General features: G+C 42.9%; 1 protein-coding gene and 1 pseudogene across 1 annotated transcript; both read right to left on the bottom strand.

The window, feature by feature from the left end:
- Positions 1 to 1,325: 1,325 nt before the first annotated feature.
- LOC144300538 (vomeronasal type-1 receptor 4-like) lies at positions 1,326 to 5,035 on the bottom strand (annotated as a pseudogene).
- On the bottom strand, positions 4,799 to 27,490 carry NLRP9 (NLR family pyrin domain containing 9). The gene is made up of 9 exons (XM_077861244.1): positions 27,184 to 27,490; positions 22,836 to 24,396; positions 21,084 to 21,239; positions 14,075 to 14,242; positions 11,866 to 12,036; positions 8,384 to 8,554; positions 6,927 to 7,097; positions 6,293 to 6,463; positions 4,799 to 5,167 (listed from the first exon to the last, which is right to left on the bottom strand). Exons 1-9 carry the CDS (start codon positions 27,461 to 27,463, stop codon positions 5,035 to 5,037), a joined length of 2,982 nt encoding a protein of 993 aa, XP_077717370.1. The 5' UTR covers positions 27,464 to 27,490; the 3' UTR covers positions 4,799 to 5,034.

Raw genomic sequence — 27,490 nt, forward strand, 5'->3', positions numbered from 1 at the left:
TACCCACCATTTGCCTCAACGTGGATGGAACTGGAGGGTATTATGCTGAGTGAAATGAGTCAATTGGAGAAGGACAATCATTATATGTTCTCATTCATTTGGGGAATATAAATAATAGTGAAAGGGAATAGAAGGGAAGGGAGATGAAATGGGTAGGAAATATCAGAAAGGGAGACAGAACATAAAGACTCCTAATTCTGGGAAACGAACTAGGGGTGGTGGAAGGAGAGGAGGGCGGGGGGTGGGGGTGAATGGGTGACGGGCACTGAGGGGGGCACTTGACAGGATGAGCACTGGGTGTTATTCTGTATGTTGGCAAATTGAACACCAATAAAAAATGAATTTATTATTTAAAAAAGCAGCTGCAACAGACCACAGACTTCCCTATTAAGCCCCCTCCCCCAATTCCCACATTTTCTGTCTAGCTTCATGCAGCAGGCTTCTTAAGCAAAGGAGGTTGACTGGCTTCCTTAGCACCATGCTGCACAAAGCAATGATGGAAAACCTGAGTGATGATGGCTTACTGAGACAGCTGGCTGCCTATGTTCTGTCATTTGGAATCCACGAGGGAACACACACATCCGTCACAGTGTGCTCCTGCAGTGAACGAGGCTCTGTCCTAACCGGCTTGTCCAGTCCCATGTTGCTACCATGATGAATGATGCTTCATTTGCCAAATGCAGTGGAAATCTACCATGGGCCAGAAGCTTCTGAAAAATGAGGAACTCCAGACAGTGAGGGAGAAAGAATCTGGGTAAAAGTAATTATCAATATATCAGACTGTAAACTAAAGCTGAATGATATATACATGTATTTAGGAGAATTATAACCAGGAATATTAATAAAACAAACTGAGTACTGCAAAAATAAAAAAATAAAACATCTGCAACAACCACTAAAAATAGCTATAGCTTAACACCATTAATTTAAAAAATATCAGAGTGTCCGGAAAGGAGGCAAAAGGAAAAAGAAAGGGAGATTAAAAACAAATGGGACAAAGAAATAACTGGGTCCCCAGTTTCTGTATCTCAGTGGTAGACTAGAAAATCCAAGAGACAAATCTACAGATGGCAGCTGTAAACCCTCCTTAATCATTTATCCAATCAATGAACTTCACTGAGGGTCAACCATGTAAAGAAAACCCACATGGTTTAAAGGCAAAGCAACCCACTGGACAGCATTGATTTTCTGTATAATACTACAGCATATTAGAGAAATAGGAGTGAAATGCAGTAACAAAGTCATGCAGAAAACACGTCTCCATCTGCCATGTTTCTTACCTGCACCAGTGAAGTAAAGCCTCTGCCCTCCCTGGAGTAGTATTTATTTGTGTCAGTATTGGATTATGTACCAATGTATGCCAGATGCTTGTTGTGCCCACACTGAGATAAAATTTGCAGAAACACGTTAAATATTCCTGAAGAAAGGAGATTTGTTTCAGTAGCTACACTGGTCAAGGGGGGGACATGTAAAAATTTGTATGTCTGTTTCAAGCTTATAATTTGCAGGTTGACTTAGAGGTTTCCCAGGGTAGCCACAGTATCAAGTTCACTCTCTGAGATCACCGTGGATGTTGCATGAAACACTGGTGCTGAATAAATGGTCACTGAATAGAGTGATCACGGTGGTTATCAAAGCTGTCTTCCACACATTTACATTTGATTTCTAACAACTCAAGAGCAGAACTTAGGAGCCCCAGGGTTGTAAAGGATCAGCAGGAAGGCGCTAAAAGTGGGGAAACATAAAACCAAAATACTAGAGGTATCTATCAAGTGCAGACGGAAATCTAAAAAGGCAGTGACATAAAAAGCAAAACTGGAATTGAGCACATAAAAGCTGACAAAGGTGACCACTAGCATAAGGATGGTGTGTGCAGCTATGCTCTCCAGGGGGCATTTCTGGGCGCTGTTAGGGGCCTGTATATACTGCACTCTCTGGTGGTGCCTACCAGGAACAGCACCATGGAGCCACTGGACCAGACCATGAGACCAATAAACATGGTATCAGAGACAAACCACAGGATGACAGTGCCTGCACTGGGACTCAAGGATAGGCAGAACCACTTTCCTCGAGTGACACTGCTATTTCCCATGTCCTGTGCACCGGTGACTTTTGTGGGAACACAGGCATTCATTAAAACACCGAACACCGGGCAGCCCGGGTGGCCCAGCGGTTTGGCGCCACCTTCGGCCCAGGGCATGATCCTGGAGCCCTGGGATCGAGTCCCACGTCGGGCTCCCTCCATGAAGCCTGCTTCTCCCTCTGCCTGTGTCTCTGCCTCTCTCTCTCTCTCTCTCTCTCTCTCTCTCTCTCTCTCTCTGTGCCTGTCATGAATAAATAAATAAAATATTTTTTAAAAAAGGAAAACACACCGAACATCCAGCAGATGCAACAGGAAGAACCAATGACCTTGGGGACTTGTCCTCTGAGCATCATCCATACCACCCTCTTCCAGGAGAGTGTGAAGAATTGATATGTGCTAAGAACACAGGTGGAGCACATGGTGGTGCTACGAGCCACTCTGTATATTATATATACAAATTTACACCCAAGATTGAACAGGGGCCTTCTCAAAACAAAAGCCATCATCGTGTAGGGAATCAGGAACAAGACAGGGATGTCCACTCTCACCACTGCTATTCAACATAGTACTGGAAGTCCTAGCCTCAGCAATCAGACAACAAAAAGACATTAAAGGCATTCAAATTGGCAAAGAAGAAGTCAAACTCTCCCTCTTTGCTGATGACATGATACTCTACATAGAAAACCCAAAAGCCTCCATCCAAGATTGCTAGAACTCATACAGCAATTTGGTAGCGTGGCAGATACAAAATCAATGCCCAGAAATCAATGGCATTTCTATACACTGAGACTGAAGAAAGAGAAATTAAGGAGGCAATCCCATTTACAATTGCACCCAAAAGCATAAGATACCTAGGAATAAACCTAACCAAAGAGGTAAAGGATCTATACCCTAAAAACTATAGAACACTTCTGAAAGAAATTGAGGAAGACACAAAGAGATGGAAAAATATTCCATGCTCATGGATTGGCAGAATTAATATTGTGAAAATGTCAATGTTACCCAGGGCAATTTACACGTTTAATGCAATCCCTATCAAAATACCATGGACTTTCTTCAGGAGTTAGAACAAATTATTTTAAGATTTATGTGGGATCAGAAAAGACCCCGAATAGCCAGGGGAATTTTAAAAAAGAAAACCATATCTGGGGGCATCACAATGCCAGATTTCAGGCTGTACTGCAAAGCTGTGGTCATCAAGACAGTGTGGTCCTGGCACAAAAACAGACACATAGATCAATGGAACAGAATAGAGAACCCAGAAGTGGACCCTCAACTTTATGGTCAACTAATATTCGATAAAGGAGGAAAGACTATCCATTGGAAGAAAGACAGTCTCTTCAATAAATGGTGCTGGGAAAATTGGACATCCACATGCAGAAGAATGAAACTAGACCACTCTCTTTCACCATACACAAAGATAAACTCAAAATGGATGAAACATCTAAATGTGAGACAAGATTCCATCAAAATCCTAGAGGAGAACACAGGCAACACCCTTTTTGAACTCGGCCACAGTAACTTCTTGCAAGATACATCCACGAAGGCAAAAGAAACAAAAGCAAAAATGAACTATTGGGACTTCATCAAGATAAGAAGCTTTTGCACAGCAAAGGATACAGTCAACAAAACCAAAAGACAACCTACAGAATGGGAGAAGATATTTGCAAATGACGTATCAGATAAAGGGCTAGTTTCCAAGATCTATAAAGAACTTATTAAACTCAACACCAAAGAAACAAACAATCCAATCATGAAATGGGCAAAAGACATGAACAGAAATCTCTCAGAGGAAGACATAGACATGGCCAACACGCACATGAGAAAATGCTCTGCATCACTTGCCATCAGAGAAATACAAATCAAAACCACAATGAGATACCACCTCACACCAGTGAGAATGGGGAAAATTAACAAGGCAGGAAACAACAAATGTTGGAGAGGATGAGGAGAAAAGGGAATCCTCTTGCACTGTTGGTGGGAATGTGAACTGGTGCAGCCGCTCAGGAAAACTGTGTGGAGCTTCCTCAAAGAGTTAAAAATTGACCTGCCCTATGCCCCAGCAATTGCACTGTTGGGGATTTACCCCAAAGATACAGATGCAATGAAACACCGGGACACCTGCACCCCGATGTTTCTAGCAGCAATGTCCACAATAGCCAAACTGTGGAAGGAGCCTCGGTGTCCATCAAAAGATGAATGGATAAAGAAGATGTGGTTTATGTATACAATGGAATATTACTCAGCCATTAGAAACGACAAATATCCACCATTTGCTGCAACGTGGATGGAACTGGAAGGTATTATGCTGAGTGAAGTAAGTCAATCGGAGAAGGACAAACATTATATGTTCTCATTCATTTGGGGAATATAAATAATAGTGAAAGGGAATATAAGGGAAGGGAGAAGAAACGGAAATATCAGAAAGGGTGACAGAACATAAAGACTCCTAACTCTGGGAAACGAACTAGGGGTGGTGGAAGGGGAGGAGGGTGGGGGGTGGGGGTGAGTGGGTGACGGGCCCTGAGGGGGACACTTGATGGGATGAGCACTGGGTGTTATTCTGTATGTTGGCAAATTGAACACCAATAAAAAATTAATTTATTAAAAAAATAGAATACAATAAAGTATTTAGAACTTAAAAATCCAAGCTCCTACATCCCAAGACATTCACCAAGAAAATAAAGTCATGCTTTCCAGAGTATTTATCCATTTAATGTGTTCCTCTAACTAGTGCAAGGTAAGATGGGAATTTTAAAGGTGGGGTTGTGGGCTTAGGCACTATGGCACATCCACAGTCATATCACTAGGACACTGTAAAGGGACAGGTCTGAAATCACAGCCCCCACCACCATGTATTACAGTCTACAGGACAGGGTGTGCTAGGAGAAGTAAGGCTCACTGTGATCAGTGAGAAGCCTTTGTGAGAAGATTACTTGAGATGTTCCCCATCAGGTAAGCACACCCCTGATCCTGTACTCTTTGTTGATCCAGAGTAGATGGGAAATGGTCAGGTGGGGGTTTTTCTCTTCCACAGCTGTGAGCAGCATCTGAATCTCCTTATCAAAAACAGATTTGTCCAACCTGAGAAAATAAAAATAAAGTTTTCTTGACTATATGCATGATTTTTTGCCTCTCTACATCCCAGTGCCTCCTTCCAAGCCATTCTTCTCTGGAAGTAACTGGGAAAATCATTTTGAGTGTGCAGAGAAAGCACATATCCTAATCCAATGGGATAGGAATGCAGACAACAGGGATATGATCCATTCTGTTCCTCCTCAGCGTGTCATCCAGGGGCCTAGTGTGTGGAGGACACCCAAATATTCACTCAACAGATATCAAATACATACACTTCACATGCAAATATGATGTTCAGAACAATGATGACCACTACTACTCTTCTAGAAAAGTGCTTCTGGGTCAGAACTGCCACCATGTCTGAGCTGATGTTCCATCTTTATGGGCAATACTAGCAGGAGGTGGTGTTCATAGTAAGGCAGCAGTTCTTGCTTGGGGCAATTCTGCCCCTCAGGGGACATTGGACAAGGTCTGGAGATATTTGGTTTTTATTTCAGGGAATGGATGTTATAGCTATTCTGTTTTAATCTGCGTAATCTTCCATTAATTTATTATTATTTTATTGAGATATGATTGACATATAACATTGAATAAGTTTAAGGTATACAACACATTAGTTTGCTATATCTATATATATTGCCAAATGATTACCAACTTAGCATTAGCTAACACCTCCATCATGTCACATTATTATAGTTTTTATTTTTAAGACTTTATATATTTATTTAAGAGACAGAGACTGCAGGAGGAGGGGCAGAGGAAGAAGCAGACTCTCCATTGAGCAGGGGACCCAAAGTGGGGCTTGATTCCAGGACTCTGGGATCATGATCTGAGCCGAAGGCAGACACTTAACTGACTGAGCCACACAGGCACCCCTATGACTTTTTGTGATGAAAACAATTAAACTGTCTCTTAGCAACTTCGTCATCATGACCAGGAGAAGGTGCTACGGGCATATAATGTACAGGGAGAGGCCAGGGATCCTGTTCAGCATCCTGCAATGTGTAGGACAGCCCCCACAGCAAAGGACTCTCTGACCCAAATGTCAGTCATGCCAAAATTAGGAAAACCTACCATAGGCTAACCTCACCCTGAAGTTACTTTTTACTGAGGGAAAGGACATCCACTTACCCAAGCTGCTGCAGGGCACAGTCCAGGTGGTTCAGGGCTTCGCACAGCACCACCGCCCCATCATGGTCCAAACTAATCCAGTGCAAATTCAAGCTCTTCAGTGACTTGCAGACAGTGAGAGCCGAGGCCAGCGCCTCACAACAGGCAGTAGTGAGCTGACACATATCCAGCCTGCAACAGGGAAAAATATACCGGCTTTGGCAGGCCAGAAGACACACCACTGTGAGATGCCAAACTCCGTGCCTCCGAGCAGGGGACTTTACAGTCTAGATCAGTGGTTCTCAACCAGGGCCACCATGTCCCCTGGGGGACATGTGGCAACATCTAGAGACATTTGACATAGCTGGGGAATTCTACTGGCATCTCACAGATAAAAAGAAGCCAGGGATACAACTGAACATCATACAATGAACAGGACAGTCCCCTTCCCCACCACAGCAAAACATCACCCAGTCCCAAGTATCAATAGAGACAAAGTTGAGCAAGCCCTGGCTTCATAGGCTTCATTTCACTTATCAGATCATCCCAGACACACTTGTTCTCAAACTTGCTTCTTTACATACCACTAATCGCTATGTTTTCCTAGTCCTGATATAGGTAAGTCTTATCATAAAGGCAATCAGGGGACACTTACCCAAGATGCTCTACTTTACAGTCTGGATGCTTCAGAGCTTCACATAACTGCTTGACACCAGCATCTTGTATGTCATTGCTCCCTAGTTTCAAGATCTTTAGTTTTTCATTGCAAACAAGAACATCAGAGAGGTTCTTACAACAAAGAGAAGTGAGGGAACAATCTGCCAACCTGGGGGGGAATATACACCAACAGATACAATCATGAGGTCCCACCTTGCATGGCTTGGCTTGTTTTCATTTACTCATATGAAGGAGGAAGTGCCCAAGTACTTCTGAGATGGTGATGATTCCATGACTTCAGTTCTTCCACCTTCCTGCCCAACACACTGGACTGTAACTCTGCTGTCTGTCTCTGCTCCCCTGGGGCCTCTGCTCCTGTTCTCGCTGGTTGCAATGCTCCTGCCCAAATACTCCCTCACTTCTTCCAAATCTCTGCACAAATGTTACCTTTGGTGAGGACCTCCCTGAATATTTTATATAGTCTCATGTCCCCAGTCTCTGTCCCATTTCTGAGCTCCCCACAGTATATAACACCTGCTAAAATGTATATATGTATTAATAAGTCTGATGAGTACACATGTGTATATGCACACACACATTGTGCAGGCGCACACACATATATATATATATATAACTCTGTGGTTCTCAAACAGGAATGACATTTGTCCCCCACCCCCCCCCCCCGACCCCGCCCCAGGGGACATTGGGCAATGCTTGCAATTTTGGTTTGCCACACTGGAAGAGAGAGGGTACTACTGACATCTAGTGGGTAGGAGCCAGAGATGGCGTTAAACATCCTACAAAGCACAGGACAGCCACTCCCCACAATAAAGAATGATCTAGGCAAAAAGTGCTGAGATTGAGCAATCATGCTGTACGTGTGCGCACGCGCGTATGTGAAACACTCCATAAAATTTACTCCATGGAAAAGAGATACTGGAGCATTTCATTTACCAATTCATCTTATCTACCCAGAAGAGTTTCCAGTGCCCAGTGAAAGCCATGAACAATTCCTATGCTATATGCCTCCTGCCATCATTTACTGCATGCTTGTTTGGGGCAAGTCTTTGGTAATAGTTCTTTGTGTTATTCCTGCTGGTCACTTTGATTCTTTGATGTGGGAAACATACTTATCCTCATGTCCCACTGGAGGAGAGGTGAGCACCCTCACAAGTTCACCCAGCTAGCCCAGGGCACTTGGGACTCCATTTCTGGGCTTCCAGAGGCCAGGGACCCTACTCCAGAGTAGTGTGTCCTACCAAGTCCTGTCAAGCTCACACACATCAACAACACTGGACACTCCCACACGTATCAGGCAGGGTCAACATTTAGCTTTGCTTTCTTTCAGCAGACCCCATGATTTTACCCCTTCCCATTTCCTTTCTGGGATGCTGATTTAAAAAAAAAAAAAAAAAAAGTAAATCTGGCAGGCATGCAAATCACAGCCAGACATACCACAACTGCTCGATGTGGCAATTTGGGTGCTTCAGTGCCTCACAAAGAGATGCCACTCCATCATCTTTCAGGAAATTTGACTCCAGATCAAGAAAGGACAGGGATTTGTTGCACAAAAGGGCTTGGGAGATGTAGTCACAGGCCACAGAGGTGAGGCAGCAGCACATCAGCCTGCAAAGATACACATGCAACTCAACTTGTCAACCCACTCTAGCTCTTTGGTAATATTTTCACGAAGCCATATGCAAAACTCAAGTTATTCCTCCTACTCCATGATCACTTGAGAAAAGTAAGAGGATTAGAGCATGCACACCCGCTGCAAAAACACAAAGGCAAGAATGTAATAGGGAATAGGGCGTCTCAAACTGGGAAACAGAATCTCAGATTCCAGTTCCAGGTCAGATCACCATCAGCTGGGCGACATTAGCCAAAGTCATTCCTTCTCCATGATATGGTATACTTATTATTTGGAGGAATGTGCTGGATGACATCCTACTAAACATGATTTTTCTTTTAAAATATTATTTTAAAATTAGTTTTGTGGTCCTGAGTTCTTGTAAGCCCACTGTCAGAAATTTGGAAAATAGTGGAAAGCGTAAGGTACAAGTCACAACCTGGTAGCTCACAACTGAACATGATCCCTGGATATGGTGAATTTAGTTGACATTATGTTTAACATATTTTTTTAATTAGCAGTCAACATTTAAGAATCAAGAGATTTCACATGGAACTCCACACTTCTGGGAGCACCTGGGTGGCTCAGTTGTTGAGCATCTGCCTTTGGCTCAGGTCTTGATCCCATGATCCTTGCACCAAATCCCACATCAGGCTCCCCACAGGGAGCCTGCTTCTCCCTCTGCCTATGTCTCTACCTCTGTGTCTCTCATGAATAAATAAATAAAATCTTAAAAAAAAAAAAGAATTCCACACTTCTACTCCCACAGACAAGCCAGCTACCTGAAATTCCACCACAGATGGTCATATGGCAAACAATAGGTGGAGGGGAACAAAAACTTCTCCATGAAAGCGGCGGGTGCTAATTCACCAGTACCCCCACCCTGCCCCCCACCCACTCCAGTTGCTTGCCTGGGCTTCAGGGAACACTTGAGTATGACCTCTGGCAGGAAGAAAGCATAAGTCCCTGGTAAGCAAATACCACTCACCTGTAATGGGTTTTCCTTCTGGTCTCATTTTTGAGATCAGACAATGGGCACATAATTCATACTTTTTTCAATGAAATAAGCATTTTCAGGCAGCCCGGTGGCGCAGCACTTTAGCGCCGCCTTCGCCCCAGGGCGTGATCCTGGAGACCCAGGATCAAGTCCTGCCTCAGGCTCCCTGCATGGAGCCTGCTTCTGCCTCTGCCTGTGTCTCTGCCTCTCTCTCTCTAATAAATAAACAAATAAATGAAGAAGAAGAAGAAGAAGAAGAAGAAGAAGAAGAAGAAGAAGAAGGAGAAATAATAATAATAATAAGCATTTTCCAGTATTTTAAAAACTCACTAATATTTTAATGGCTGCATAATATAATCTCCAGTGACTTCACTACTCCATACACTTCCTGAATATCTCCACTTGCATTTTTGCCAATTTAACTTATACTGAATTACTACCTTGTACCAAAAAAATTTTTTTGAAGTGCTGAAGCTTACTATTAAAACTTAAAAAAAAAACCTTTTCATTTCACTTTCTTGATTTACTTGCTAACTTTGAAAAAACTCAAATTAATATTCCAATCATAGTAGCAACTTATCCATTTTGCAGAATCCTGGCCAAGTGAAATATATTTTAAAATTTTGTGCATTTGTTGTAAAGGGTATATCATTCTGTTGAACATTTTTGCCTTTAAAATTACTAGTGACATTCCTGCATGTTTAGTAAGTAGTCTTTCATTTTAAAAAAATTTTATTGAAGTATAACATACAGTGTTATAATAGTTTTGGGTGTACAAAATAGTGATTTCATAATTCTACCCGTCAGTGCTCATCACGATGAGTGCGCTTTTGATCCCCATCACCTATTTCATGATGTCACCCATCCTGCCACCACCAGTTTGTTTTCTGTATTTTTTTTAATTTTTATTTATTTACGATAGTCACACACGCAGAGAGAGAGAGAGAGAGAGAGGCAGAGACATAGGCAGAGGGAGAAGCAGGCTCCATGCACCGGGAGCCTGACGTGGGATTCGATCCCGGGTCTCCAGGATCGCACCCTGAGCCAAAGGCAGGAGCTAAACCCCTGTGCCACCCAGGGATCCCTGTTCTCTGTATTTAAATGCCTGGGTTTTTTGTCTCTTTTTTTCCCTTCATTTGTTTGCTTTGTTTCTTAAATTCCACATATTTTTAAGGAATAAAGATTCAAGTGTAAAAACAAATAAGTGAAAAAAACCCTTAAGTGATATATCTTGAAGAACCCTTTAGAAAAATACAGCACAATTACCAGACATTGTATGGTATCAGCCAGTTGTTTAATAGCCAAATCTTTCCATCTTGCAATGTGTCATTTCTTTCATACCCTTGAAGATTTTTCATTTTAATCTTTATAAGTTAAAGGCCTTAAAGGCCTCTTTCTTTCCTCCTTCCTCCCCTCCTTTCTTCCTTCCTTTCTTCTTCCTTTACTCCTTCCTCTCTTTCCCTTCCTTCCTTCCTTTCCCTTCCTTCCTTTTCCTCCCTTCCTTTTCCTTCCTTCCTAGCTTGGTTTCAGTGTTTAATGTTCCTGGAATGTATTTTACTGTTGATTTCCTTATACAGTCTAGAATGTCATCTCAATGATAGCAGTCTTTTCCCTCTCCTGTCTTAGATGCCATTGTGTGTGTGTGTGTGTGTGTGTGTGTACAATGCATATCTCTATATGCACACATACGTGCACACAAAGAAATTTTGTTTCTAGACTACCCATGTATGCCCATGGATTTGGTATTCTTGCACCTGCCCTCACTTTAAGGCACCACAGCATTCTGCCTGATTTAACACTAAGTTGCCTGTGTGGCCTCACCGGACAGAGGACCCACTCTACTGCTGCCCTGGTAGACCACCTGAAGCAAAGGAAGCACTTCACTCTATATAGGAGGAGAGAAATGGCAGCTCTGTAGAATCCCAGTAGTAACTAGAATGTATGAACCCTGTTCCTAAAAGGAATCAGATGAATGCCTTGTATCAATTGTTTATATGCTCCCTCTCCCCAGCACCCAATATATTGAAGATATGGTCCTTCTTCACAATAATGAGGATTTACTGGACATCTCAAGTAGATGTAAGGCACCTAAGGGCAGGTTTTCCACTCTTGAACTCAACCTCATGGTGCCTCTGTGGAGAAGGTGTTTGTGTGGACTGCATTTTATTGGCAGGGCATGGAGAGTCAGATCTGACTACAGAGTCTGCTCTACAGCCTCCTTCAGTAAGCATTTGGTTGCCTTGACTACCTAGGGGCACATATGCATACTTTCACAGTCTCACCAGAGCCTGCTTGCCCAGATGGACTTACAGCAATGTCTCCAGCACACAGTCTGGGTGCTTCAGGGCGTCACACAGCATCAGCATGCCTTCGTTCCTCAGGGGGTTTTCTGCCAGAGAGAGAAGCTTCAGCTTCTTGTTGCAGACAAGGACAGAGGCAATTTCTTCACAAGCTTCTGCTGTGATGTCACACATTCCCAACCTGCACATGAAACACATGCTGTGGGACATGGCTACAGGCTTTGAGTAGCTCATGCCAAACTGGCCATGGATCTCAGCCTTTAGTCTCTAGAGACCAGCCTCTGGTCTCACACCAGCAGATCTGCCATCTATATTCCAGACTTTAAAAGCACAGTGTAATTATATGACTTTATTTATTAATCTCTTACTGCTTACCACCAAAGTTAGAAAAAAATCTGAGCCAGTTTCCAACAGGGACTGATTTTTCACCTTTTTCATTTTTCAGAGTCTGGAGATATTGTTGGTGGTCACAAAGGGAGAGGGGCGCTATTGGCACCTAATAGAGGGAGATCAAGGATGCTTCTCAACATCCTACATTGTTGTGGACAGCCCCCCAAAGCAAAGAATGACCTGGAGCTCAATAAGCCTGATGATCTGATTATCTGTCAATAGTTCTGAGGCTGGGAAACCCTGGTCTGAGCCTTAATGCAGCTTAAAAAAACATCTCATGGGGGCTCCTGGCTGGTCAGTTGATGGAGCATATGACTCTTGGTCTCAGGGTTGTGAGTCCAAGCCCCCAAGTTGGGTATAGAGATTACTTAAAAATAAAAAACCTTTAAAAAAAAGAGAGAGAGAGAGAGCTACTCATAGGCTAGAGCAGGTTTCTTAATCTCAGCACTATTGACACATTGAACCAGAAAAATCTTTGATGCAGGAGCTGTCCTGTGTGTTGAAAGATGTTGAGCAGCATCCCTGAACTCCACCCACTAGATGCCTATAGGGTCCTCCCAAGGCAATGATGACTATCAAAAATGTCTCCAGACACTGACATTTCCTGAGGGACAAAACTGCTCTCTGTTGAGAACTAATGGTCTGGGGAGAACCTGATTTGGGGGACCTCCCACTCCCAAAACAAAACCAAAGTCAAGAGTACAGATTGTCTGCCCCAAAGAGGCAAAGTTTTCAGCAATAAATGTCTACACCTGACCCCTGATTTCCTGTTCCCCAATTCTTATGCTAATGTAGAATATTAAAATCCTATGCAAATGGCATAATATGAAGTAGATCAAAATACAAAGGAATTTTAAGTTTCCTCCTGAGTAGAGAAATCAAATGTCATGATAGGGAAATAGCTCAAATGAGTAACAGGATCTATAGAAAGCCTGTATGTTCAAACAACTCTTATGCATGAAATGTGCCCCTCTTTCCTGATGAATCTTGACAGAATTACAACTAACCAAGTGTACGTGAATCCATTAATTATATTTGCAACTGTTACAGCAAAGAAAAGACACTGAACCAGGAAAGAGCACATTTGCCAGGTAGGTTTAATGAGTTGGTTTTGTTTATTGCTACCTTTATTACTTCTCCCTTTTACTTTCTGCTGAAACATAGATTGAGCCTGTCTAGAGACCCTCAACCATGGTAGGGGCAGCCCAGGTAATTTTCAAGAGGAAGAAGTGATGTAGGGCAAATTACTTATCCTCTGGGCTCAATGTTGTCACCTACCAGATTCACAAGAGCACACCTGTGATCATTGATAAGATTTATCAGATTCCTCATTTTAAGTTCTTAGTAATATCTTCAGGAGGAAGGGATCTCTGGGTGGCTCAGAGGTTTAGCACTTGCCTTTGGCCTGGGGTGTGATCCTGGAGTCCCGGGATCGAGTCCCACATCAGGCTCCCTGAATGGAGCCTGCTTCTCCTTCTGTCTCTGTCTCTCTCTCTCGTCTCTCATGAATAAATAAATAAAATCTTTTAAAATATATATCTTAAGGAGGAAAAAAATGGAGTTCTGGTCTTGGCATGGTTGGTTGAGGACAGAACCAAGAAGGGGAAGGTCAGGTTTCCACAAGAAGCAATACAAGTGAGTATCAAAGAAAGGAAAGCTACAACAAACTTTCTGAGAGATCTGAAGATGGCTTTTCTGAGGTTGGGAGATGCTAAGATGGAAAATTTTCAAGAGACAAAAGCTGATGTGGGAAAGAAATGGACATATTCAAACTGCAAATTCCATACTGGACAAGAAACATCACCGAGTAGGGACAACCAGAGACTTACATCAGCTCTTCTATGCTGCATGTAGGGTGCTTCAGCATCTCACACAGCTGTCTGACATCCAAGTGGGAGAGACTAGAGCCATGCAGGTTCAGGTGTTTTAGATGAGGGTTATGAAGAATGGCCTTATGCAAGGCTGGGCTACTTCCAAAGTCAGAAGCAAAATTATACCTACAAAATATGGGGAAATGGTGGATTCATGCGATGAAGTCCAAGCACAAAGTAAGAACCACACAACCCTCCTGCCTGCCATTCTTAGGCTCACAACACCATTCTAGATACCGGTTACTCTCACCTATACATTCTCTCTGGGATTTTCAGATGACAGACAAGCATAGAGGCTCAGCCACTAGGCCCTCTCCTGTTTCTTCCTACTGTCTGCATGTCTGCATACCACAGCACACACTATAAGGGAGGTGAGCCAGACTGATCCCATATTAAATTTTAAACACTGTCAGGATGGGAACACTATGTCTGTGCCTTGTTGCATCTACAGGTCTAGCATAGGGCCTGACATACAGTGGAAATGCAGTATTTGAATTCATGCTCTGAGCAAGACTGGGCTCCCCAAGGAAAGGATGCATTTGTTTAAAAAAAAAAAACTATAGGCTTTTTTTTTTTTTCCTAAAGGAGACAATAAAAACAAAAGACCATATCTGCCATTATTAAAGACTCAGTTTCCAGGGTTACAGAAAACGATTCCAATTTTTGCTTTTCTCCTGGATACTTTTGCAAGGTTGGGCAAATGCAGATTAACTTCTTAGTTTCTTCATGAAACAGTGTTATGATGGTTATGAAATTAAAATTTATTGTGGTGCCTGGAACATGACCAATGCATGTTGGCTTTGATTTTTATAAGCCATATACATATTACATTTATACTTTTTTTTTAATTTTTATTTATTTATGGTAGTCACAGAGAGAGAGAGAGAGGCAGAGACACAGGCAGAGGGAGAAGCAGGCTCCATGCACTGGGAGCCCGATTTGGGATTCGATCCCGGGTCCCCAGGATAGTGCCCTGGGCCAAAGGCAGGCGCCAAACTGCTGCGCCACCCAGGGATCCCACATTTATACTTTATATTCATTTATATGCATTCATAAATACAGGCCACATAAAATGTAGCTCCTGGGGTCATGACTTGAGCACACCCTGACTCCTCCCCTCCTGATCAACTTTGAGAAATGAGAGTAAAACAAATATTATGCCACATTAAAACACTAGCATGGGAATTATGAATAGGCTAGAGACCAAAGACAGATGAGAATATTTGGAGGAGGGAAATGACAGCCTGGAAGCATAATGGCAATTTCTGGCAGAGTCATTCCCTAAATGTGTGAGGGGGTCCCCAGGGCACTTCCTGCTAGAGATAGAGGAAGCAGAGGGCCACAAGAAGGGCTGGGGGGGCCAGCATAGGAAGGAGAAGACAGGCTGATGGGCCAGCAAAGAGAAAACAGGGTGCCTGTGACATCTGGAGACACCTGTGAGACATAGAGGTGCACAAGGGCAGCCCCCAAGCTACCTCGTTCCTGAAAACACTGATTGGCAACCAGGCAGCTGCAGCAAACAGTAAATGCTAAGTCAACAGAGAACGTGGCAGGGAAACATGTAATCAAGAATAACCCCCATCTAAGCCATCAGCCTCAAGGAAAGGAGACAAGCTGAAACAGAAGTGTTAATAGTGGGACGCCTGGGTGGCTTAGCGGTTGGGCACCTGCCTTCCCCTCAGGTTGTGATCCTAGGATTGAGTCCGGGATCAGGCTCCCTGTGGGGAGCCTGCTTCTCCCTCTATGTCTCTGCCTCTGTGTGTGTGTCTCTCTCTCATGAATAATTAAATAGATCTTTAAAAAAAAAAAAAAGTGTTGATGGTAACACAGTTGGTTCACTTTCCCTCTTCCTGATAGTTAAGGAAAAGGAGTTCACAAGGTAAAAAGCACAGGATCGTGATCATTAGCACCTGGTGAGCTAAGAGCCATGCACCACAGAGGCCAGGCTAATGGGCTCACCCCTGCTGACCCCTTCACCACCTGTGTGACCTTTGCCAAGCGCCTACCCCTTACAGGTCTCAGTTTCCCCATCTGTTGGAAGGAAAGGAAAGTGCTTACCTAGGTAGATTGTTGAAAGCACGACTGAGTCAATGAATGGAACCCCTGCCCAGTACTCTAGTGCACATGAACACTTTATCTCTTTGCATTATGTCCAAATCCTATAAAAATCTAAGTTTATCTTGATGACTTAAGACAAATGGTTCCAAGATTTTGCCTCCCTACTGGAGCAGACATAAGCAATTCTGATAGAATTGTGTTTAAGTTCAGGAAAACTAAGAGTTATTTGCTTTATTAGTCATTTGTCCATTCTACAATTCAGAGAGTCACGGGAAGTACGAGGAAAATTAAGTTAAATTTCCCACAGGGATCCATTATATTAAAACTGGTAAACTTGTAAGGATAAAGAAGAATCTGAAACACTACCAAAGGATTAAAAAAGAGAGAGAGAGAGAGAGAGAGAGAGAGAGAGATGACCTACAACTGAACAAGAATGAAAATGGTATCAATCTCTATATCTGCAAGTAAAATGAGTCAGACAGAGAAAGACAAACACTGTGTGTTTCCACTTTTATGTGGAACCTAAAAACAAACTAACTCCTAGATACAAAGAACAGATTGGTGGGTGTCAGAGGTGGAGGTAGAGGACCGTGTGAAAGGGGTGAAGGGAGTCAAAAGGTATGAATGTCCAATTTGAGATAAATAAGTCCTGGGAATACAATGTACAGCATGACTATACTAGAGTTAATAATACGGTCTTGTGTATTTGAAAGCTGCTAAGAGAATAGATCTTCAAATTCTCTTAAAAGTTCTACAGAAAAAAATGTGTTACTCTATGAAGTGATGCACCAGACTTATTGTGTCCATCACTTCACAATGTGTACACTTATCAAATTATCAGGTCATACACCAAAAACTAATATTGTATTATGTATAAATTATACCTCTATAAAACTGGAGGAAAATCTGTACTCTACAAACCCACATTTAAGAAATAAGCCAGTAGACTCAAAGAAATAAGGAAAAAACATCTCAAACACTCAATGTGCCTTCTCATCATTAAAGGGTACCATTAAAAGGGAGAGAGTGTTAGCTTCAAATGCACTCCAACTGTGGACTCAGAGAGCCTCTTGAAAAAGCCTTTGTACATAATGATGTACAGAGAATAATAAACTCAGCTGGACATAACAAGACACAAAAGCAAGATTAAGCTAAGAAATCAGTAAAGTTGTCCAAAATAGGCATACACTCTTCAGTAGCAATCTAGTGTCTTGTGGTACTTATGAGAGAGGTAGCATTGGTGCAAGATGGGAGGAGGGTAAGTAACAGAAGAAAGGCCCACACTCTAAAGGCATTCCTGGGGAAAGATACAGATACTTATTGACACAAGATCTTCTGCTTTAAAGGATGATCCTTAACCTACTCAACTGCCACAAACTACCTGTGCTCTCTCTTCAACCAGCAAATCCTTACCTTCCAACTGTGGGCCAGGGTATGGAGGGTATAGCCGAGAACTGGTGGCTCAGGACCAGGCACATCAGAACTTATGCTGTGCTCAGGGGAGATGCAGGAGAAAAAGGAAGAAAGAATTTCATGACAAGAGCACACAGGATGTGGTTATGGAGTGATTGGGGTGGGGGCTGCTCAGTTTTGGGTGAGTGGTGGTCCGAGAAGGCATTTGGAAGAGCTTACCAAGTGGAAGTCTAGAGAAAGACTGTCCAGAAATGGGGAGAGCCAGAACAAAGATTCTAAAGCAGGAATGAGCTCAGTCAAGGACTTGAAAGAGTTACCGTCCTTGGGCTACAGCCTCCAGTGGGGGCAGTGGCAGGGGAGAATAAACCAGAGAGAAGGAAGGGATCATACCACATGGCCATGCTCTACTCCTCACGCCCGGTAGAATTTTTTTCCTTGTTATGGGAAATCATGGAAAGGGTCTTAAGGTATGTTATTTTTTAAGATTGCTCTGGCATGTATATGGAGGAAAGAAAACATACACTGATAGAAGACAAAACAGGATCCAAGATACTGAGGCAGAAATTATCAGAGTGACCATCCCAGGTAACTGGTGCTGGTTTCTGGAGGCTGAGTAGCAGCAGCAGAGACTGAGAGAAGTGGATGGATTCCCTGGCTCACAGCATGGGTATGACCCAAGGAATCACAGATGGGATGGTCTATTCCCAAATACTATTACCTGCAACATTCCCCAAAACCTATACCGGGACAGAGATTGGAGTTGAAGTTAAAGGAATGAGCCAGGCTCCCCATTTTTTATTCATCCTACTAATTACACTGTTTTTGTTTTTTAAGATTTGTATTTATTTATTTGAGAGAGAGAGCATGAGCAGGGGGAGCAGCAGAGAGAAAGGGAGAAGGAAACTCCCCACAGAGCAGGGAGCCCATCGCAGGGCTTGATCCCAGGACCCTGGGACCAGGACCTGAGCCAAAAGCAGATGCTTAACCAACTGAGCCACACTGGTGCCCCCAATTACACTGTTTTTAAAATCCCATGAACAGGAGAAAAAAGGAAGGAAGGAATACTATTTCTCAATTCCAAGACATATGGCTAGATATTTGGTACAACAAACGATCAAACTCACCATCTCTATCTTGTTTGGCCACTTAAAAATGAATCCAGTGATACTTTCTAGGCACAGAGCCAAATAATTTTAGGTATAATACCAACAACCGGTTTCCACATACACTGTGAAAAGGAAATATCTTCCTCATTTTGCAACCTGAGGGAAGACATGGACATTTTAATTCATGCCTTCACCTGGATGTCTCAAATTATTCATCTCCTTCATGCTGTCATGAAGATCCACCAACAAAAAAAATTTATTAATTAGCTAATTAATTAATTCACCAACAGACCTCTCATTTCAAGCCCACTCACGACCTCTCCCTTGCTATACTATTCCTCATATCTGGCACTAAAATTCATATACTGAAAGCCCATTTGTGAACACACTAGTCCCCTACTTTAACACATTTCCCAGAAGAAAACAAAAGTGCAATGACCCATGTTTTACTCTGTGTGGAGTCTTTACCAGCTTATTTCTCAGTCAGTTTCCTTATGTGAAATAAAGAACCCATTTTCATAATGCAGGGGTCCATTCATTCATTCAACAGATATTTAATAAGCCCCTACCAAACTCTGTGTTTTGCTAGCTGGATATATGAGGACAACAAGGTGTCATCTCGCCCATCATGGTACTGTACCCAACACAGAAACACTATGTCCTCAAGACCTCCCCCAGCTTCAGTGACCTGCTAGGACCCCAAAGACTTGGCATATAGTTACATTCATGGCTATGATCAATTACAGTGAAAAGACACAAAGCAAAATCAGCAAAGGAAGAAGGCACAAGGGCAAAATCCAGAGGAAACCAGATGCATGCTTACAAGAGTCTGTACCAGGACATGGTAAATTCCCCCAGCAACACACTGTGACAATACTTGTGAAAAATCATCTACCAGGGATGCCAATTGGAGACTCAGCACCCAGGGTGTTTATTGGGTTGATCACAGAGGCACCCACTGCCCAGCATGAGCCAAAATCTCAGACTCACAGAAGGAAAGCAAGTCTTCAATATAAACCATGTTGTTTACACAGTATGGGAACAGTGAGCTCCCCTTATCAATTAGGGTGGTGAGAATTCTCCGCAAAATCCAAGTTCCAACATGCCAGCCAAGGGCCAGCCCAGTAAGCAGGCTTTTCTAGGGACAACAGTCTCAGACCTGCTACTTTAACTCTTCCGCACAAAGACATTGACCAATAATTAGATGTGTGGTAACCATGATGAAAAAGACATTAAAAAGTGCTTTGGGAGCATAGAAAGTCTTCCATGAAGAAGTGAGCTTTGGGGCACTGGGGTGGCTCAGTAAGTTAGATAACTGACTGTTGATTTAGGCTCTGGTCATAATCTCAGGGTCCTAGGATCAAGCCCTGCATTAGGCTCCACACTCATCAGGAAGTCAGCTTGAGATTCTCCTTCCCTCTGCCCCTCCCCCTGAATTCTCAAATAAATAAATCTTTAAAAAAAAAAAAAAAAAGAAGTAAGCTTTGAGCTGAAGGAGTTACATTTAAGCAGAAATTGATAAGCTTCTGGAGGTGAAGAGAACATGGCCCAGGCAAACTCAGATACCCAAAGTATCAGGGAGTAGCTGTGTGCTCCTCTGGGCTTCTGTGGCTTGTTGATCTGTATCAAGGTGACAGTGAGACTGAGGATTAAAAGGAAACCATACAGGTGATGAATGTGCCTAAAGAAGCCAGCTCTGTGCTAAAGAGCTATTTCATAAATGCTGCCTAGTCTCTATGCTTATTCTTACTATTTTTCTCCTTCATGAACTTAAGGTTATTTTCCCAGTGGTCCCTTCAATACTTGGGAAACATTTAATCACCCATCAACATCACAGCAAATGTTACCAACTTCCCTCTGCAGCTCTCCAACCACTACATTTAAAACATCTGTTAAAGAAGAACCAAAATGGAGGCCACAGTTTCACATACCCCCCAACCAAAACACACATGATCACATAACCTAAATGTAAGGCTGGTGTCACTGAAAATGCATACTCTGCTCTAAAAACTTACACTTTCTTCATGACAGTGTGAACTTGTAGCTTCCTACTAACAGGCTACACACAAGCAAGCTGATATGCTGAGAAAGGGAGTAGTCTCTGGCAGCCACCTGCCACAGAAAACCAAGCGCTTCCCCATTTGTGCTTAGAAACGGACCTTTGATGACTGGGGACTGAGCCCCTGGACCATGTTTGGTTCTGAAGTCCCCTGTCTGCCATAGTTTGCTTCTTGCTCAATAAAACATTGGTATAAGGGAAAGTGCCCCCCAAATTTTCTCAAGACATTGGATTGTAGCTCTGTGCTTACACATTGGTCTTTTGAAAAAAACCCAGAGTAGAAAGAATGAAACTCAAGCTATTTTAAAGAACAGATTAACATCCAACTTACACAAACTTTTGGAGTTTACAAACGGGCTGAGCCAGAGCTTTACAGAGAATCGCCAGGGAGGCCTCACTGAACTTACAGTTGTCCAAATCTAACATCTGGAAGTTCTCATTGGTGGTGAACACAGAGCAAAAGTCTTGCCAAAAGGAAAGCTTCTCACTGTCAATGAGAGAACAAAGATGTTGACTCTCCAATGGCTCAGAACAAGGAGGACTCCATTCCCAGTGCCCCGCAAAGTTGACAGATGAGCACCAGTGCCTGTACAAGGAGAGGGGCAGAGCAGGAGGGGCACTGAGTCAACATGGCCTAGTGGTTAAGGAAATGGACCCTGATCCCAGAACAATTGGGATCAAGCCCCATTGGAAACACTTATTAGCTCTGTGACTCCAGACAAGCTACTCAGCCATATTCAGTATCTACTTCTTCCTCTTTTAGGTGACAGTACTTGACTGTTGTATAAATAAAGGTTGATACTTGGTGATCCATCAGTGAGATGCGGAACTATACCCAAAAATATGAACATATAGGTATAAAATAATGTCATGGAGGTGTAATGTACAGCATGGTGACTGTAGTTAATAATACTATAGTATATTTTTGAAAGTTGCTGAGACCACAGATCTTAAAAGTTCACATCATGGGGTGCCTGGCTGGCTCAATTGGTAGACCATGAAATTCCTGATCTTGGGGTCATGAGCTTGAGGCCTACATGGGGTATAGAGTTTACTTAAAATTTAAAAAAAAAAAATTCTTGGGATGCCTGGGTGGCCCAGTCAGTTAGGCGTCTGCCTTTGGCTCACATCATGGGATCAAGCCCCAAGTTGGGCTCCCTGGTCAGCGGGGAGTTTGCTTCTCCCTCTCCCTCTGCCCCCTCCTCCCAGCTTCTGCTCATGCTATCTCTGTCTCTCTCTCTTTCAAATAAGTAAATAAACGGGCAGCCTGGGTGGCTCAGCGGTTTAGCGCAGCCTTCAGCCCAGGGCATGATCCTGGAGACCCGGGATGAAGTCATGCTCCCTGCATGGAGCCTGCTTCTCCCTCTGCCTGTGTCTCTGCCTCTGTGTGTGTGTCTCTCTCATGAATAAATAATTTAAAATTTTTTTAAAAAGTAAATAAAATCTTTAAAAAATTATCATCACAAGGAAAAGAATTGTGTAGCTATGTTGGTGATGGCTGTTAACTAGACATATTGCGGTGATCATTTTGTAACATATACAAATACTGAATCGTGATGTTGTGTACCTGAAACCTCAATTTAAAAACTAAAACCCAAAAATGTTACCATGAAAGGTGATATGTATTTGAGAGCTGAAGTATGAGTTGGTAATCTGAACTAGTAGATGAAAAGATATAAGTTTAGAATAGCAAAAAGGAAAAGCCCACAGGCAAAATTCAGAGGAAACTGCACAAGCTTCCAAGAGTCCCTTCCCAGTGGTGTGCTCAAATGCTATGGGCCGAGGGGTGGGGGGGAGGGCACGCTCACGGCAATGTTAAAAGCCGCTTACCTTTCAACCTCATATTGGCCCCATGAAGTAGGTAAACTGTTACCCTTCTTTACACAGATAGAAAAATTTAAGAAGTTACTGCTCATGGTGACATAGCTAGCAAATAGTAGGGCCAGAATTCAAAGCAAAGTCTCTCTGATTACAAAAGCCATGTATTTTTTTAAGTATAAGGATCAATGAAGGACCCGTTGGAAACTAAAACAAGCTACAAGTATGGGGTGTGTGGGTGGGAGAGATTCATAGAGGGACTCACTTTATGATGGATCCAGAGTCATCTGAAAAGACATTTTCTATACACAGGTGAAGTGTCCGCAAATTTTGGCAGTGTTTTAGGCAGAATGCAGATATCACCAAGTCTTCTGTGTTACCTATATAAATATTAACTTCCTCAAAGAAATCCATCACTTGTGCTACAAATCCTTTTTCATGGGTCTCAAACAAACCACTGAACAATTCCTGGAAATTCACCGCCACCTGATTGGGGTCACACTGACTTAAACTTTTAAGGCATTGGGTTATTTCCTGCTTTAGCTCTTTGGACAAGAGAAAACCAAAGGATGTCTCCAACAGGTTGGTTATTTTTTCAGTTGAAAACGCAAACAAGAATGTTATCATCCGAGACAATGGGCTCTGGACCTGACTTACACCTGCTGTTACAAGCTGGGTCACACTTCCAATGGCAGGGTTAGGACTGTCCTTGGGCTGTTTGAGCACATAGAACATGGCAGCACAAAACTCCTGGAGGCACATATGTGTGAAGGTAAAGTATTCACCACTCCTTTGAAGGATTCTCATGCCCATCCACATCAAGGTATCAGACTCAGATATACCATTCCTCCTGAGGTCTTCATGGCAAAACACAAACATACGAGTCCATATTCCCATTGCAGCCAAGGTACACAGGCCTTTCAGTCGGGTTCTGCTGTGCTTAGGTGGACATGTCTCATTTCTTGATTGGAATACACTAATAAAAAAGGATGTATACAAAGAAGTGGTGCTTTCAGACACAATCTCAAGATCTTCTCCTTTCTCCAGCTGCCATTTCATACAAGTACAGACCAGCCAGCAAACAAGGGGGTTATGACAGAAGACAAACAATGGGATATTGCCCCTCACAAAACTGAAGGCTTTCAGAGCTTTATTCCTCTCACGGAAGAAATGGTAGAAATACAGTTTCCTTTCATGTTCAGAGAATCCTGGGAGGGTTATGTATTTTGGATGCTGCAATAAGCAGTAATTTTTTCTCATGCCCTCTGTTCCCAATGCGATAAGCAAAGAAGACTCTGGAAGCATTTTTCTCTGCAGCAAACTGCTCAGGATAATCTGCATTGGCTGTCGCTGCCTCTGGTCATTGCACAAGGGAGTCGAAAGCTCTAAGTCAAACTTCAGTTCCTCAAAGCCATCCATGATGAACAGGATCCTCTCTGGCTGAGACAAGATGTCCTCGACTGGCTCTGAAGACAGAGGCAGGTCCCTGGAGATGAGCTCCACCAAGCTGGTCTCTGTAATCATGTTCATTTCACAGCCATTGAGAAAGAAGATAAATGTGAACCTGTCCTTCCATAGGTTCCCTTCTGCCCATTCCAGCATTACTTTCCTCAAAAGTGTTGTTTTTCCGATTCCTTCTGGACCTTGCAAGACCACAGTGGGTGAGGACTCTTCTGCCTGGCTGGCTCTGTATGCAGCATGCAGGTTTTCATACTCATGTTTTATGGTTTCTTTGTAGAAGTCATTGGGAACCGGAAGGCAGGTTTCCTTTTCCCATATGAGACGGAACTTTTCCTTCATGTGATTTCTGTATGGGCTTGGTTTATCTGAGTTCACAGGGAGAGAACACCAGACAATTAAAAAGCACAATCATTGACACTCCGAACAACCCTTAGAGATTACTCAAGCACATGTGCAAAGACTACTGCATGTCCACAGAGGATCAGGCTCATTAACTTAGTTTTTATCAGGACTATAATCTATCTAAAATCACATACCTGGAAGCACCTGACCAAAACTGGAAGCCTGTCTCAGAGTTACAGGCTACATATAGTGTGAATGCTTCAGAATTACCTTCCAAACCAGAAGAAGGGGTGGCATATCCCCAGTAAAGAATCCATAGGCACTATCATTTACTGAGTGTTGACTGGGAATCAGAGCTGAGAATGTTCCTACATACTGTGTCTTCCATGTTAACGGCCCATCAGGATTCATTCTACTCCCACTTTACCAAAAAAGTGTTAGGAGAAAGTGTCACTTGATTAATTTGCACTAGTGAATAAATATCAGGATCAGATATCTGTCCCACATCTGTCTGACTTGAAACACTAATTATTTCTATTTCAGCATGCTAACTGCAGGTTAATTTCAGAAACACATCCCTGAATCATCATTCATTCAACCCACCCTTAAGATGATGCCTTCCATGTTCAAGGCAACACATTACAGGAGGCCAACAAAATTCCAAAAGTAGACAAGGAATATACCTGCATCAGAGAAATATATGCCACACTAGGTGAAGTATTTCTGCATGTCTTCCAAGCAAAGGACACTGATGGTTTGTTCAAGGATGTATGAACAGAAAACATTCTTGGAATGTAGCAATGGTCCTTCCTCTCTCTCGGGCAAAAGGAAGATTTGTTTCTAAAAACAGATCTTTCAGGTGGGCTCAGTTGGGCTCAGTTGGTTAAACACCTGCCTTTGGCTCAGGTCATGATCCCAGGGTCCTGGGATGGAGCCTTGAGTTGGGCTCCCTGCTCAGCAGGGAGACTGCCTCTCCTTCTCTCTCTGCCCCTCCCCCTCACTCATGCTCTCTCTTACTCTCTCCCAAATAAATAAATAAAATCTGGGATGCCTGGGTGACTCAGTGATTAAGCATGTCTGCCTTTGACTCAGGGTATGATCCTGGAGTACCGAGATCAGGTCCCACATCGGGCTCCCTGCATGGAGCTTGCTTCTCCCTCTGCCTGTGTCTCTGCTTCTCTCTTTCTGTGTCTCTCATGAATAAATAAATAAAATCTTTAAAAAGTAAATAAATAAATAAATCTAAAAGATAAAAACAAGTCTTTCTTTCTCCTCTGGAGAAATTCAGGGATGTTTCTCACTCTCCAGAGACATGCCAGGTAATAAACCTAGTGTCTGTCTCTGGAGTTTAGGGAGCAGGGCTGTCAGTAGTCACTACCTAAGATCAGGATCTCTGACTCTCTGGGTTCCTATAACACAGGTCTGCTTGAGCTCCACTGCATAGCCCCAAGAGACTCAGGGGACAAGAGGAACTGACATGAGCCTGAATCTCATGTTCCTGTCGTGCGGTGGGCAATGAGCCTTCTAAATCCATCTGGGCTCATTATGTCCTTACAGACCAAATTTATGGGCATGTGGCAAGCTGACCTAACAGTGGCTTGCTGCTTAGGAACTGCCTTGGCAACTGACACTAGCCACTACACATGGTGTCCACAACCAGAAGACATGCCTTGGTTCAACTACTTTGTACTGTGAGACTTTAGAGCAATTATAATTCATCTGAAGCTCAACTTACTTATCAGAACAGAATGTCTACTCCCACAAATAGATAAAAACCAATGAGAGAATAACATGTAAAATTGGGCAAAACATCCTACCGCTTTCAGTTACTGTATTAAAGGTACATTTTTTTAAATGACTTGTCTGACACTTTGTTTCTTTGCTTGCCAGGACTTACAACTCAACCTATCTCTCTAATAAATAAATAAATAAATAAATAAATAAATAAATAAATAAATATAATAATTATAATAATAATAATAATAATAATAATAATATAAAGTACCCTCCCAGCAGAGGGCGTAAATCCCATCAATGAGTGGAAATAGAACTGACTTGGAGTCAGATCTGTCCCTGCTGGAAAAGTCATCTACCACAAGGGAATGCTGCTAGGACCACCGTTTGTAAACTTCAGGGTAGTGGTAGGAATAAAAAGACCTGAGGCATCAGAACTGTTCACTGTAGGGCCAGGGGCATAAGCTCTCTATAGTTATTTCCTAGTGTCAGGATTCTGCCTCATCATCCCTGGTGCAGGTCTAGTCAAAAGGGCAGTTGGGATGCCTGGGTGGCTCAGCAGTTGTGCATCTGCCTTTGGCTCAGGGCATGATCCTAGAACCTCAGGATTGAGTCCCACATCGGGCCCACAGAGACCCTGCTTCTCCCTCTGCCTGTGTCTCTGCCTCTCTCTCTGTCTCTCCTGAATAAAAAAAAAAAAAAAAAAAAAAAAAAAAAGGACACTCAACTACCATAATGGAACTCCATATCAGCATACCTAGCAATGCAGACACAGAGTTCCAGCCAGGACATCCCTCATAACAGCATGGGCTATGCCTTGGACAGGAAAATGAGGAGACACCCCTTAGATGAACAGGACATACTAGTCCATCATTAACCCGTGTATGAGCAGAATTGGTTTGCAATTCCTCCATGACCTCCAAGTCTTCCTTGACCCACAACACATTCTCAACTAGAGAGGATAGCCACTAACTCAGTGACCCTGACTCTTGACCCGTAAGATCACCTTCATTCTTGTAAGTTCCCAGCAAATCAACCTTCCTCCATAGGCCCCTGCCCCTTCATCCTGTACTTACTTCTGATCTCCTCCTGAGCCTTTGTCCAGAGGTCATGCCGATTGATCTGTAGAAATAGGTTCAGTGTCACATCCCATGCCTGCTTTCCTGGGTAATGCTTGTCCAACAACTTTGCTAGATCTTCTCTGGAAGCTTTCTTTAACTCAGTCCATGGGATTGGCTTGAGGCCAAGTTGCAGAGGTTCTTGTTTGAGGAGCTCCTTAAATTTCCAGAATTCTTCCTTTTTGAGCTCCTCCAGGTACCACAACAAGCCAAAGTCCGAAAAAAAGGATTCAGTCATCTTGTCCTGGGATTGTCAGCTTGGAAA

This window comes from Canis aureus, chromosome 1 (assembly GCF_053574225.1).
Source record: "Canis aureus isolate CA01 chromosome 1, VMU_Caureus_v.1.0, whole genome shotgun sequence".
Taxonomy (NCBI): domain Eukaryota; kingdom Metazoa; phylum Chordata; class Mammalia; order Carnivora; family Canidae; genus Canis; species Canis aureus.

Coding starts and splice junctions, on each gene's coding strand:
- NLRP9 (XM_077861244.1), bottom strand. CDS start 27,463: ATGACTGAATCCTTTTTTTCGGACTTTGGCTTGTTGTGGTACCTGGAG. Junction 12,037..14,074: donor TGCAGCATAGAAGAGCTGAT/GTAAGTCTCTGG, acceptor TTTCATGTGCAG/GTTGGGAATGTGTGACATCA. Junction 5,168..6,292: donor TGTGCCCTGCAGCAGCTTGG/GTAAGTGGATGT, acceptor TTATTTTCTCAG/GTTGGACAAATCTGTTTTTG.